The following is a 14806-nucleotide window of genomic DNA, read 5'->3' as shown; positions in this document are numbered from 1 at the left end:
AGGAGATGCTATGAGACTGTGTAATGTCTCTGAGGGATGATTGCAGCTTGATTTCTGGCTTGATTTTTAATAATTTTGCAAATGAAAACTAATTTGACTTTGCAAAACAAACATGTTATTTTTATGGTAGAATCTTATGTTAACCGCTGGCTTCTTTCTCCTAAATATAACTTAGCAAAATGGTGCCTGCCAAGAGGAACAGTTTTCATCGCACCTAAATATTCCATCTGTTCATCCATACTGTAGACATCCTCACTTCCTGTCAGTCACGATGCCTTGTGTTGCCATTACAGTGACAGATCAATTTCACTGCTTCACAACTTAAAGCTAGTCCCGCTCAGTGCCTGAAAGCCTCTGTGGATGTCAGGAAGGGTTCATCAGTAATGTGAATGGCCTCGTTAGGCTATGCTCTGTGACTTTATAGCCAGCATGCTATGTGTCTGATGGACGCTTCTCAGCAGTGGCCTTCTAATGAAGCCAAGAATTCTACTGAAAATAGCAAGCTTCTTATGAGACCTAGGTTTCTCAGCATGACTACAATCTCATGTTCCATGTCTGTCATGTAAATATAATAGTACATACATAGAATCTTAAAGAGTTTGTGTACTGTAAACATATCGTGGATCATAAGTTTAGGATTTTAATGACATAAGGGAAAAAAGAAAACATGTAACGAAAAATTACACAGATAAATCAATAAAAAATAATGGCATTTTCAGTGTTCAATCTTTGCCTCTGTTACAGCTTCCAGTCTTGGAAGACAACCTGTTTCCAGATATGGAGATAAAATCAGCAGGAATAACTTTCCACACCTCTGAAGTTCAGTCTTAGAAATTGGTTGCATTTACTGCTTCTCGCAATTTAAGTAATCCGAAACACGTTCAGTGTTGTTGAGGTCTTGGCTCTGGGATGAGAAGTTTGTTGTTCTTCACACTCCAGCAGTTTCTTTGTTTGATTTGCAAATATTCTTTTACATTTTGTCTATTTCCTTTTCTCAGTGTAAACATCCTGCACTCTGGACATCCTTTCAGACCCATTGTGTTGAGGTGTCATTTCACAGTGTGTTCCACTTGTGGATTTCTAACTGTGGGATGCCTGTGCCTGTGGATATATTTCAGATCTCAGACATAAGGCTTGATTTTCTTATGAAGATGAAAGCTTTGAGTACAGTTCCCCTGATGGTGGTTTCCCAATATTTTACACAGTTTTTGAGTCCCAGTCTTGTATTATATCTTATATTATTTTTTATATATTTCTGTCAATTTTTATTTTATATTTTTTTATCATTTGAACACAGCAGGTGTCATTCACATTGTGTGAACATTTCATGATGAATGGACCAATGTACCAATTTTTTATGTTGACTTCCATTGAAAGTTAAGGTTTTTTCCTTCTCTAGTAAAGTTACTGTTTTGTAAATGCATGTTTTTCTTTCACGCTCTGGGTGACTGTCTGTGAGGAGATTGGTGTGTTCTCCCGGTCTCTATGTGGGTTTCCTCCCACAGTCCAAAAACTCACGCTGGTAGGTTGGGTTGGCGACTAAACAGTGTCCGTAAGTGTGAGTGTATGTCGCCCTGTAAAGGACTGGCGGCCTCTCCAGGGTGTGTTCCCGCCTTGCGCCAAGTGATTCTGGGTAGGATATGGACCCACTGCTGTTATAGACAATGAATGAATGAATTAATGTTTTTCTTTGGACAGAGATGATATTATAAGAAACTCAGGTTTCTTCTCTTATCCATTTCTTTTGCAAGTTGATTCTTTACATCTTATCTCCCCAAAAATCTTACTTAAACCTGAGAGTCATGTTTTTAACCTCCTTCGAAAGTATGGAAAATAAAACATAAATATAAGATCCTAGAGCACTATATTTAGTACTCCAGACTCCACTGCTTTAGACACTGCAAGAAAATGAAGTGAAATTGGCAGCAGTATATAAAATTGGATTCCGATGGTGGTCTGTAACCCCTCTCTCCAGATTGGTGTGGTTGCCTAGCACAGGATCAATCTGTTCTGTTCAGTGATTGCGCAACATTTTTGACATTCCATTCGTGCTGCTCAGCCATTTGCTGCACCACTTAGCCTGACACTGACAGATGTGAAAATTGTATCTCATATCAGAGTAAACAGCAGCAATCCAGCACCACCGTTATATATATTGGAGGGGGAAATATTTCTTTCAAATTAGTTATTATGCAATTTACCCTATGTTTGCAAACTGTTGAAAGCCCCTGCTGTGAAGGTTTTCTCTTTAATGTTATCTTGCATGCATACAGCAAGATAACATATTGTCATTTGTCTGAATAGAGTATGCCATGTGTATTATAGATATAGATTTAACTTTCCACAGCTGTAAAGTTACACACCCCAATTAAAGCCTGGACTGCAGTGGAGGACAGAATTCTCCAATCGCAAATGTTTGTAGACAAACGTTACTGACATTGGAATTAAATCATTCACAACTTGTTTAATCTCTGTAGAAAATCGTGAATTTGAGGCTCTGGAACAGCTACAGGTGAGCTTGAGATTCACCATGACATGTGACAGCTACATATGTACAAGCCCCAGAACTTGGGCAGCAGTGCAAACTGCATTCTCTGGCCTGATGGAGCACATATCGTGTTCTTTGGGATGAGTTGGTGTGCAGTTTGTGATTCAAAACTACTCACCTAACATACTATACATAACTTTACTTTACATAACATTATTAATGCTCTCATGACTGAATGCCATCAAATCCTCACAGAAATGTTCCAGCAGCTAGTGAAAAATATTGCCAGAAGAATAGAATATATCACTACAACAAAGGGATAAAAGAGGATCAAATGTTCCCTGTTAATGTCAAATAATGTGCTTATTGGGCATCGTGCCCTCCTCCAAAAGTGTCATAGTGAAGTTTCTGCAGTGCTGAGCCCAGAGTAGCATTGACAGAGGCTCTATTCTCCCTTTTACGGGTCAGCAGGGCATCACAATAATGCTGGAACCAGTCACTGCTTCTTTTTTAATTCTAGTGAAATGTCACTGGAGAGTTTAACATGTTGGAGTAGAATGCAGACTGCGCAGATCTGAAATGTCAGCTTGCTAGCAATGGTGGGATTTGGGGGGCCATCCTAGCCACCTAGAAGGCATCTCCAGTTGTGCTCACTTTGACTCCTTGCCATGTACGACTGAGCCATCACCTGGGATCGAATGAGTGATCTCCCAGTGACAGGGCCAATGTTTAGACTGCAAACCACTCCAGAGGTGCTCCGTTGTTACTTTCACCCGAGTCACTATTTCACCCAAGTACCAACAGTTGTGCTAGGTTTTAGGCCACTCTGCACAGCTCTGTGTAATCATATACATTTATGCAAAGATATTCATGTTCTGTGCCTAGCATATTCACACGCTGAGACATGGGGGCATTTTTTCCAGATAACTGTTGCTATCATTAGACACCTGCCTTGGCACCAGGCTGTCCAACGGATTCTTATTTCAAATGTGAAAGTGTTGTCTGCATCTAAAGCATGTCAACAGCTGTAACCTTCTGTACCTACCTCAAGAAACACTCTTTGAGGTCAGTGCACAGTGAGAGAGAAGGTTCAAAGCAATCTTTCATTTGCTGATTAGTAAGCCATCGTAACTGAGGAGTGATAGATAATTCAGCAGGGAGGCTAGAACGCTGTTCACTGACATTTCACTGTAATAAACTCAGTAATGCCATGGGGAAACAGAGGCAAATATGTTCATATGCTAATAAATAATTGCAATATAAATTAATATATATTAACTAATCTTCTTTCCCATGTACCATACAAATCCATTTACCCAATTTAATCCAATTATATCCCACTTGCAAGCACATGGCATTGTGCATGGGGTAACTTTAAGCTGGGGTAACTTGGGGTAACTAAGTTGTGCACACACCCCTGGACATCTGTGTCCACAGTCGTTGAAATCTAAAGTAGTGGAATTAAGTTATAATAAATTATGAAGAGCCTACAAACATTTGGATAAATTGTCTATAATAAAGGTATTTTTGAGGTAGCTTGTGTTCCTAATTTTTAAAATTGGTCTCCTCGCTTCAACAGAGCTCTGAGAAAATATGTAAAGGTGTGTTCGAGCATATCTCTGGAGTGAAGATATACGTATTGCTTTGATATTAATGTGTGTCAGTTCAGAAAAAGACATGAGTGTATCAAATATTCATAACTATTCATAAATACTTATTCAAACACAAAGATAAACCAAGAAACCACCAAACACAATAAGGAAATCATTCTGATTCTAACAGATAATGCCTGCTGTTGACCTGTGTGGAAGCAGCTGGACTGGAGTGTTATCTCCGAATGGACGTTCTTAATCTTCCTGCAGTCATTAGATAAAACACACACACACACACACACACATACAGAGAGAGAGAGAGAGAGAGAGAGAGAGAGAGAGAGAGAGAGAGAGAGAGAGAGAGAGAGAGAGAGAGAAGGAAAGTTCCATACGACATAGACAGAATCAGGGATGTGGAATCCTGTGTCCATTACAGGAGCATCCTGTGACTTTTACCAATCAAATAATACATTTGTAAAAATTATTTATAAGGGGTCATCATTTTAAACTTTTTTTATAAAATACATGAGATAAAAAATGTATTGGTTTTATATTCCCTGAGGGGCGGCACGGTGGTGCAGCAGGTAGTGTCGCAGTCACACAGCTCCAGGGACCTGGAGGTTGTGGGTTCAAGTCCCGGTCCAGTGTCTTGTTTGTGAGGAGTTTGGTGTGTTCTCTTCGTGTCCGCACAGGTTTCCTCCAGGTGCTCCGGTTTCCTCCCACAGTCTAAAAACATGCATTGGTAGGTGCATTGGCTCCTAAAGAAAATAAATAAATAAATATATATATATAAAAATAGGTCTATAGGCATGAATGTGTGTCACACTGCAAAGGACTGCCGTCCCCTCCAGGGTGTTACCACCTTGCGCCCATATTGTGCTCCTGGACTATGCTGCAGGGTTTGTGGGGAATTGTGTACTTAATACTTTTTGTCCACATTTTTTTGCAGATCCCCCAGGTGAGCTATGCTTCAACAGCACCAGAGCTGAGTGACAACACCCGCTACGACTTCTTCTCTCGAGTGGTTCCTCCAGACACTTACCAGGCTCAGGCCATGGTGGACATTGTTCGGTTCATGGGCTGGAATTACGTCTCCACTGTGGCTTCAGAAGGGAATTATGGGGAAAGTGGTGTCGATGCTTTCATCCAGAAATCAAGAGAGGATGGTGAGTACCTGTGTGCTCAAAGTGGAATACTTAAAATTATGTTTTCCTTCAACTTTATAACACTTGGGGAATAATGTAATTAGTCTGTTAAGTTTTCTACACTTAGCAACATGGTTATATATAGTGCCAGAATAAGCTAATATGTCTAATAGTGCAGAGAGGGACCTTCTAGCCCTTTAGAGAAGTCTAAATAATTTTTTTTATAGAATCATATTAATTATTGTGTTTACACTCTCCAAGCACTGCAGAAGTGCTCTTATTTCATACCTAAGTGTTGATTGAAAACAAAATGGAGTTTAACTCTTGAAGAACCCAATGGAATACTCTTCAGTCAGGATTTTTTTTAAACATGTGATTGGCAGGTGGACATTTATGAATCTCAACTATTAGCTTCAGATCATTTTTGTTTTCTAAAGATAAGAAATGTATCAAGGATATTCAGCCTTTATTTGGATCCAAATTTCTGGATCTGGGTTTTATAGACAGGACTTTTTCTTGTGGTCATTTCTATCCTTTCTATATTTTTAGCCTTCCTTGAGATTGTGGAATAAATCCTACTGAGCAAACAGTGATGGGAGGAAATGCTCTTTTGAAGAAGAATGTTGTTATGTGTGAGGAATACTGAACACAGTGGTGGATTTAGTTTTGTGCTTTTCCTGCCCAAGGCCCTCTTCCACCGTCAACAAAACTCCAGACTCAGTGTGACTGACAAGCTGAAGCCTGTTTGTTGCCACCAACCAAAAAAAAAAAAAATAAATCCAGGTTTAGTCTCTCTGAATAGTTTTTATAAAAATGTGAGCATCCGAGCCCTTACGAGTGAACATGTACCTTTTCATCCAGGCTTTTTGGAAGTTTCAAAATATATATTGTGGTGCAAACATCTTCCTAATGTCAGGAAATTAATTTGTCAGAAAATATCACACTCTTTAGAGAGAATAAATAGAAGCTCAAAGTTTCCATTTTTGTCGGAATGCACACATTGACATAAGTTAAAATAAGTCAGCAAACAGCTAAATATGTTTACACATTCACTATCAAGGAGACGGATGTTAATTGGGATTTAATGTCATGTAACTGCAAATTTTAAAGCCACTGTCCATGTGTTTTTAATTAAGTCTACAAAAATTTTTGTTAATCTTAATCATACAGCTTTCACCCATTTATTTTCAATACATATTTATATAATGATGTAATTCAATACTAGATAAGTGTCAAGAATTGCTGTCTACCGCCTGCTATGAGCTAAAAGGATGGGTAAGTACACAGAGTGACTGATTGATCGACTGTATTCCCATGACATCTGTAGTGGAGCATTAGCACTAGCTTTAGAAATGTATGAAAGTGCATGGACAACGGCTTTAAAGGATCCCTAAATGAGAATTGCACTTTTTTCACTGTGGGCGATTTGATGTAAAATGGGGTACAATGTAGACATTTGCTAATTCAGATATATTTGCTGAAAGGGGCCAGAAATATTCAAATTCAGCCTTTATCCCTGTTATAATGAGCCAATCCGTTTACATGCCAAAGTGACCATTGAAACTATTGATGCCTAGTTTTTGTAGATAATGCTGATAATATTTTTACAAATCTAAATATAAAAGGTTTTAGGAAGATTTAGTCTCCCTGTCTTCAGAGTGTATTTCACCACTAAAATATATTTTTGCGCCAACGAATACCTACTGGTGAGGTGGCTTTTACAGATTTAAACGTCTGGTTCCAATCACCACTCCACTGAAATGTTCTGACTCAGCAAGTTTCTCTACAATGGCACATTGCCACAACCCACCACTCTGAGTGATCGTAACGATTTAATCATGCAGAACTTTTGAAAAATTGGTTGAGTTCCTGTTTGTCAGGACTTTGGAACTCATTAAAATGCAGGAACAAAACCTTTTGCTGTAGCTCTTAAAAAAACTGCTAATAAACTGACCTCAAAAAGCTGAATAAGAAACTCCATAATAGTTCTAGTGTGTGGAGAAGTCTTCTTCCAGGTCCTAGTTTCCTCCCTATTTTAATAGCCTACACTGCACAGATGTTGCTCAAGGCCTTCATATGTTAGTTTGGATGAGCCACGTTTTAGCTTAAATTTGTGGTTGGTACATTTCCAGGAGCAGGGTCTGGTGTACCTTTTCTAACAGGATACACAAGTTCAGGTGATTTGCTGTAGGGAACAGACAAACACACTTACTGCTGTTGACACTGAGTGTCTGCCGAGTGCTCCTTTAAACTCCATACACTCATCTCTCCCTGCCACAGGGGGCCACATGATGCAGTGTTTCTCATCCATGTACTGACCTGAGCTCACTTCTCCACAAAACAAGCTTAGTGTGGAATAGAGAGAGACAACCTGGAGCCTTGCACACAGCAACAAAACCTCCTGTGTGGTGCTGCAGTCTAAGCGTTCACACTATCTTCTCAATATTTCTAGTTAAATCCAGAGTGATGTCCCAGCTTTCTAAACCCAGGAATACTAGAGAGCACAATTGGCTTCGCTCTCTTCTCCCCTCTCTCTGCTGACGGTGCTAGCTAGCACAGGGATCTGTTAAGCTCATGTGACTTATCTAGGCAGTTTGCATTCTTCCCCAGTGTTTTGGGCTGTTCAGTGTTATTGAGTTAGCAACTCAATTGTTAAGAACAAATTGGTTTGTGTTGATAAGGCTGATGACACTGCATGCAATTTTGGGAGATTCACTGTAAGTGAAGACAACTAATAACAGAGGTGAAAATTTGGCAAAAATAAATAAATAAAAAGCATTAAATACAATACTTAATGGTGTCCCACAGACAACTATGTCTGCATTTTGAAGCATCATCATGCGAGTTTATCTCTGGAACTCATTATTTACTGAAGTAAGGTCTATTTAGAATGGCATTTCTCCAAAAGGAGGCGCTATGAGCTATCGCTATTAGCAATCAGTATACCTTGTTTGTGTGTGTCATTTAAGGGAAAAGGGAGAAAATCGTTGTTTTTTTTATTATCACTCAAAATTAAGCAACACTCAATGAAATTGTGAGGTGCCCAGAGATTCCCAGCCTTAATTAGCATGATTGATCCATTAAATGCTTTTCTCTGTATTTAAATAGAACTCAAACCTGTTGACTCATAATTCATTCATAATTCATGATAGAAGCCAAAGGGCAGATGCAGGAATCCATGAATAAAAGCTTGATTCTACTAATGCAAATTCAGAACTACATCTATTACACTCTGACAGCACAGGTCTTAGTATGAGAGAGGCCTAAGAGAAGACACTGTTGTTATGAACCTGTCTTCAGTGGAGCAGCAAAAAAGCAAATCCACTTACATTTGCTTTCCCTAAGGTTTCTAGTATTCATATGCAATTAGGCAAAAGCCTTTGAAAACTCCACCCACACCACGTCTCTGTTAACATATCACCACACATTCTTCCCTCTGGAAAACTATAGCTCTTTTCTGTGAACAGCCATAAGCTTTTGTGAAATGGTATGCAAAAATATGTGTCTCAGAAAAACATACAGAGAACCAGCAGCTGCCAATTGGCATCTTTACATTTTTTTTAAGAGCGAATTACAAGTTTTATTCATGTTATAGAGATTGTGGTCATATAGTGTTCAGAGTCTTGCCCAAGGATTTGAATTGGCATAGGATGGTATTACAGTATTGCCTGAGCTGGGAATTAAACACCAGTCTCCTTTCTGTAAGGAAGTGGTATTGCCTACTTGTTTTGACCCCAATTTTTTCAGTTTTTATAAGTGCATAGAAATTATTGTCTATGTTACTGTGTGATATTTCTTCTCTTTTATTCATCAGAAAGATATTGCAGATAAAATTTAGTTTGAATAAACTCTCTTCCTTAAGCTTAGAAGAAAGAATAGCAGTATCCACAGCTGCAGTGAGAGCCCTGAAAACCTGAGCAAATTGTCCAGCTTAAATGCTGTGAATGACCATGGGTAGGGTCAGCAGTGAGGCGATAATAAATTGCTGTGAATAAGAAATTACAACATAGCCGAAGCGTGTTATGGAATCTCCGAGCTACATTGGTAAATGAGTAGGTGGCAAATTTGACTTAAACGTATGAAATTACATTAACCATTGTGAGAAAAGATCAGGTAGAGGGGGAGAGGAAATATTTTAAAGACCGTGAAATGAAGGCGTTAAATATGTAATCACGACTGTATTTTACTCCCTGGTATACACTTTTCCTGCTGTACTCGCAGCTAAAAATATGACTCTTTTCCATTATTTAGCCATGGCTTGTGTCCAGGCTTTTCCCACAGCTGTGCTGGGGGGATGCTGTGTGGACGCTGGGTGGACAGCAGGAGACTTGAGGGTGTGATATGAATAAGCATGAGCTACACCGCAGCACTCTGCTCACTCCTAATAGCCTTCCTTCAAGCCACAGGAGTGTTTGCACATCTGCCTTGGAAGGAGAGAGAGAGAGAGAGAGAGAGGAAGAAAAGAGTGGGACAGACAAAGAGGGGGAGGAAGGGCCAAGGATTTGTTGCTCCTATAATTTGTAAACGATTCCCGGCAGACACAATTACACCTACATTTCACAGAACAGTACAATTCGCACAGCTTTGAAAACGCATCTAATAATTATCTGGATCATTTATTCATACAGTGATTTCAACACATAAAAAACAACAGAAAGAACATTTTTACAAGTTTAAATAGTATGTAATAAAAAACTTTTTTTTAATCTGAAAGAAAGTTCTGAAAAGCTTTAATTTACAGAGATTAAATAAGATCTAAAATAAAACATCCACATGTTTCTGTCCATCTTTCGACTGTGGGAAGATAACTCATGGGTCTGAAATAATGTCAATAGCCTGTTATTGAAAAAAAATTATAATATTAATTAGTTAATGAAGACTAAATATAATAGTGATAATATAATATATTAAGTAATATATAGTGTAGTCAAAGCGGCACGGTGGCGCAGCAGGTAGTGTCGCAGTCACACAGCTCCAGGGGCCTGGAGGTTGTGGGTTGGATTCCAGCTCCGAGTGACTGTCTGTGAGGAGTTGGTGTGTTCTCCCCGTTTCCGCGTGGGTTTCCTCCGGGTGCTCCGGTTTCCTCCCACAGTCCAAAAACACATGTTGCAGGTGGATTGGCGACTCGAAAGTGTCCGTAGGTGTGAGTGAATGTGTGTGTGTCTGTGTTGCCCTGTGAAGGACTGGCGTCCCCTCCAGGGTGTATTCCCGCCTTGCGCCCGATGATTCCAGGTAGGCTCTGGACCCCCCGCGACCCTAAATTGGATAAGCGGGTACAGATAATGGATGGATGGATAGTGTAGTCAAACTGTTGCTCTGCATACTTTGTTTGCCCCTTTTCAGTCAGTTCTGCACTGACACTGACATGGTGATGGTTATGTTAGTGTGTGTTGTGATTGTTGTGCTGATATGAGAAGTGTACAGTCATGTGAAAACGTTAGGACACCTCATGAAAACCTTTGTCTTTTTGATCATTTTTAAACATATGGATATATGAGTTTCATTTGAAAAGTATTGAGAGATGGAGCTTATATAAATAAACAAATAAAACTGAAGAAATTACTTAATAACACAAGTTGTAAAATTTAATGAACAAAATTGTACATTTCGTTAGGAAAAAGTTAGGACAACCCTACATTTATTAAGGTTTAAAATGTCTATATTTAGAATCTGATGCACCACATCAGCTGCAAATGATTAGACCATCATTAAAGAGGACATTGGAGGAGGCTCTTATTTAAACCTCAAACATTAGTTTGATTTGCCCTTGGTTGCTGAAGTGAGTGGTATTACCATACCAAGATCTAAAGAGATCTCTGAGGCCTTCAGAAAGAAGGTTATAGATACATACTTTGCTGTACCAGGGGCCTGGCACGCTCTACATCATAGAATCTACTATGATTTCTTCACTGTATCAGAGGGTGAGACTATCTTTCCAAAAACTAAAGCTGAAGTGAATGTGGACCATGCAACATGACCATGAGCCAAACATTCCAGTAAATTCACAAGGAATGGCTCAAAAGTAACAAATGGAGAGTTCTGGAATGGTCAAATCAGAACCCGGATCTTACTTCTACTGAGATGCTGTGGGGTGATCTGTGCATTCAAGAAACCCCTCAAATATCACAAAGCTGAATTCTGCATGGAGGATGGGAAAAAACACCTCCTAGTCGATGTCGGAGACTGGTAGATGGTTGTAGGAAACCTCTAATTGAGGTTATTTCAGCCAAAGGGGGAAATACCAGCTATTAGGGCATAGGGTGTCCTAACATTTTCCTCACAAGAAATGTATGTATATATATATATATATATATATATATATATATAGAGAGAGAGAGAGAGAGAGAGAGAGAGAGAGAGAGAGAGAGAGAGAGAGAGAGAGAGAGAGAGAGAAAGAAAATACATAAGCGTATGATTCAAAATTCACCTTCGGCTGCACGTTTGACATGCTACTGGCTTTATCTGTGCACCTCACTGACTATATAAAGACATTCTGTTGCGTATGGTTTCCATTCAGACTGTTGTGTTGGTCGCATCCTTGGTCACATGTTTCAGAGAAGAGTTCGAAAGCAATTTGTGCAGTTGGAAAAGATTGAGGGGGGTTGTCATGGTCCTCATGAGTCATCCTGTTAGTGCCAGCACCATTGGCAGGTAGCTGCTTGATGCAGGACTACATGCAGTTATGATGACTGCCCTTAACACCACGTCATCATCGCCAAAGACTGCAGTGGTGTCTTCTTGCACTTTTACTCAGAATGACAGCGGGTTGTCTTCAGTGACCAGTCCCTATTTTGTCTCTCTGAAGAAGACCAATGAATCCCTGTGTTGAGGCACTTGCCAGCGCCATGCTGAACAGTTTGTTTTCTCACACATGGGATGGATTATCACAGTAAACCATTAGGAATCTCTACAGCTCCACTACATCTGACACTACATCTCAATGTGTAGCTCAATAAATATTTTAAATAAAAATTGTGTGTGTATGTATATATGTATATATAAATTCAGCAAAACAAAATAAACAGACCAAATAGATACTACACTACGCATCATTCCTATGGCCAAATAGATGGGTCACCCCCAGGCTAAGCGGAGGTGGGTGTCCGCAAAAGTACTTGGCAGATTCAAGCACTTAGTCGCTTGACAAAGTGACTCTTCTTAATCAATTTGAACGCATCAGCAGCAGCTTGCAAGCCCCCGCCCCTCGGCCCCGCAGACTCCCTTTGAATCTCAATATTCAAAATATCTTCAGCGCTGCGGTAATGGGGCAGATTTATAATGTGCCTGCTGCTGAGAAGCCTTGACGGCCTGATCTCTGAAATGGCAAAATAGATTTGGTGACTTTTAAAGGTGACTGCGGTGAATATGCGTCGCAGGAGGAGGCTGTTGGCTGCCAGCCCCCTGAAGCCCACGCAGCCCACCACTGACTGATGAGCAATCTCCAGCCCCAGCATGCACCAGCCCACCTCTAAACATGATCTAGAATTCATTACACGAACAAGCCTTAGAGGCCTCGCTAAATTCAATCAAGTCAGGATATCTGCAGGTGGTAAAGCATTTGCAATGATCATGTGACTTTCTAGGCCAGTGTTGAATAAATACTGATAAATAACATCTGAACATCAGGCTAGCGCAGAAATAGGCCAGCATTAAAAAACATTGGGCCACATGAAGTCTGACACAAAAATTGGCACTGCTGATAATATTTTAGGCTGTGTGCAAATGCACATCAAGTAAATTAAGCACCCAATAATTTTATACCTACCCTCTCATTAGCAACGCATTCAGGTACTTTGGCTGTGTCGTTTTTAACATGATAATCTACTGCTAGAATAGTGAGTGTGCCCACAGTGTGCATAGCATATTTTGTCAGCATATGATACTGGAGGTTTTCAACATCACAGATGTCTGTGAAGAGTTATAAATATAAAGAAAGTGATTTTTCCATGTTCATGCTGGATTCCTAAAGTGGGTTTGTGTGCTTCCATAATCCAAAATCTAGTGTTAGGTGATAAAAGTGTAATAACGTACACTGCTGTATTTAAGCATGTGGACGGTATCTCAAAATGAGGACGGTATTTCAGAATTATGACGTGTCTGTTTTGTCAAATGTCTGTCCTGTGTCTGTTAAGTACAAGGCAATCAAGCTCATTCATGTGCATTTAAGAGAGCCACAGGGAGGGGGCAGTGGGGGGCACTGCTTAACAGAGAGAGAAAGGAAGCTGAAAAGAGGCAACGCACTCAGACAACCCTACACTTCGACTTTGTACTGGAAGATATGAGTCTTTATTGAGGCTTAAATGTGTGTGCTTTGAGCCTCCGTTCAGTGGAACACGGTCTGTGCTATGGCGTTTAGCTTGTTGGCTCATTGATCTAATCCTAGCTGGCCAGCTGCCCCAGCCCCCCTCCCACCCCTGTTAATACCATATACAGTGTTAATATTTTAATATGGTATTTAAACAGACCTCCAAAATTCACTTGTTGAAGTTGGTTTCCTTTACTCCTCCTTTTATTGTTGGATGGAGTGTAAGCCAATGTGCGGAATTATGCATTATACCTTATTATACATGAATTTGATCAGAGTTCCAGCTCAAGATGACCAATGTCTTGTCCAAGATTGTGGTTTATATCAATAACAAAATGTCAATACAACCTTTGTTTAGAGAACTTTGAGGGGGGAATGAAAGGCAGGTGTGTCAGCTTTATTTGGATGAGGTTTCAACTGACTTCAACTGACTCTACAGAGAGCTCATGTTTGTTTTCCCTTAGTCTAGGGGCCAACGTCCAGAGTAAATAACCCAGTCTGCCGTCCTTTAGTGTTGTGAGCTCCTATGCCATAGATGTTGGGCAGCACATAGTGTGTTTGCAAGTGAAAGAGCAGGGCATGGTGCCACTGCTTCTGTGATGCACTGTTTATTTTGTTTGTATACTGGTTGTAAACTGCATATATGTAGTATTTTTGTTAATGCCTCCTTCCGCAATTTTTATTATCCATTGTCATGTAGGGTTTTTTTTGGTCCCCCTTGGTCTGCTCTCTCCAATGTAGTGGTGAACGTTAGCAGCTGCCTATCTCAGTAATTTTGCTGCCTATCTCAGTAATTGTACCTCATTAAAATAAAACACAGTATGTTAACCTTAATTAGATAAAAAGTTTGGCCTAAGTCAGAACAAAAGTTGTAGGACTGAGAAACCAGTGTCCACTTGGTGATACGAGCTATTAGTAATGCTTCTCTATCACTTTCTCAAGTGAAAATCACCCTTTAAACCTGAGGGGGAACTTTCAAATAGACAGTGATTGGACTTCATTGAAAGTCTGCTGTTGGAGACGTTCTGCTTGGGTCTTTGAACTTTTGAATGCTTTAAGTGTCTTCTCTTTGGCTCTTTTCACCGTGTGTCTGAGGGTAATTGACTATGGCACAGGATTTGCTGACACTGTGTTACTTTGACTCAAAGATACAGCCCCAGAAAGTTCTCCAGCACTAAAACTGGAGCAACACTGAGAAAGGTGATGGTAATAGTCCCCATTATCCTTAAACTGGAGAAGGTAATTCACCCCTCTTTCCACTATATGCAGAATAGCA

The 14806-nt window shown here is 39.9% G+C and overlaps 1 protein-coding gene across 2 annotated transcripts in view; it reads left to right on the top strand.

Annotated features, from left to right (window-relative positions):
• Nucleotides 1-14806, top strand: part of LOC136691661 (metabotropic glutamate receptor 4-like) — a 137508-nt gene that overhangs the window by 74594 nt on the left and 48108 nt on the right. For both annotated transcript variants that reach the window (XM_066664338.1, XM_066664339.1), the window contains exon 2: nucleotides 5030-5246. In XM_066664338.1, the coding sequence (XP_066520435.1) occupies nucleotides 5030-5246 (217 nt within the window). The remainder of the gene's footprint in view (nucleotides 1-5029; nucleotides 5247-14806) is intronic.

The sequence above is a fragment of the Hoplias malabaricus genome, chromosome 3 (assembly GCF_029633855.1).
Source record: "Hoplias malabaricus isolate fHopMal1 chromosome 3, fHopMal1.hap1, whole genome shotgun sequence".
In the NCBI taxonomy this organism is placed as follows: Eukaryota; Metazoa; Chordata; class Actinopteri; order Characiformes; family Erythrinidae; genus Hoplias; species Hoplias malabaricus.
The sequence above is the reverse complement of the archived record's forward strand: the minus strand, read 5'-3'. Positions and strand labels throughout refer to the sequence as shown.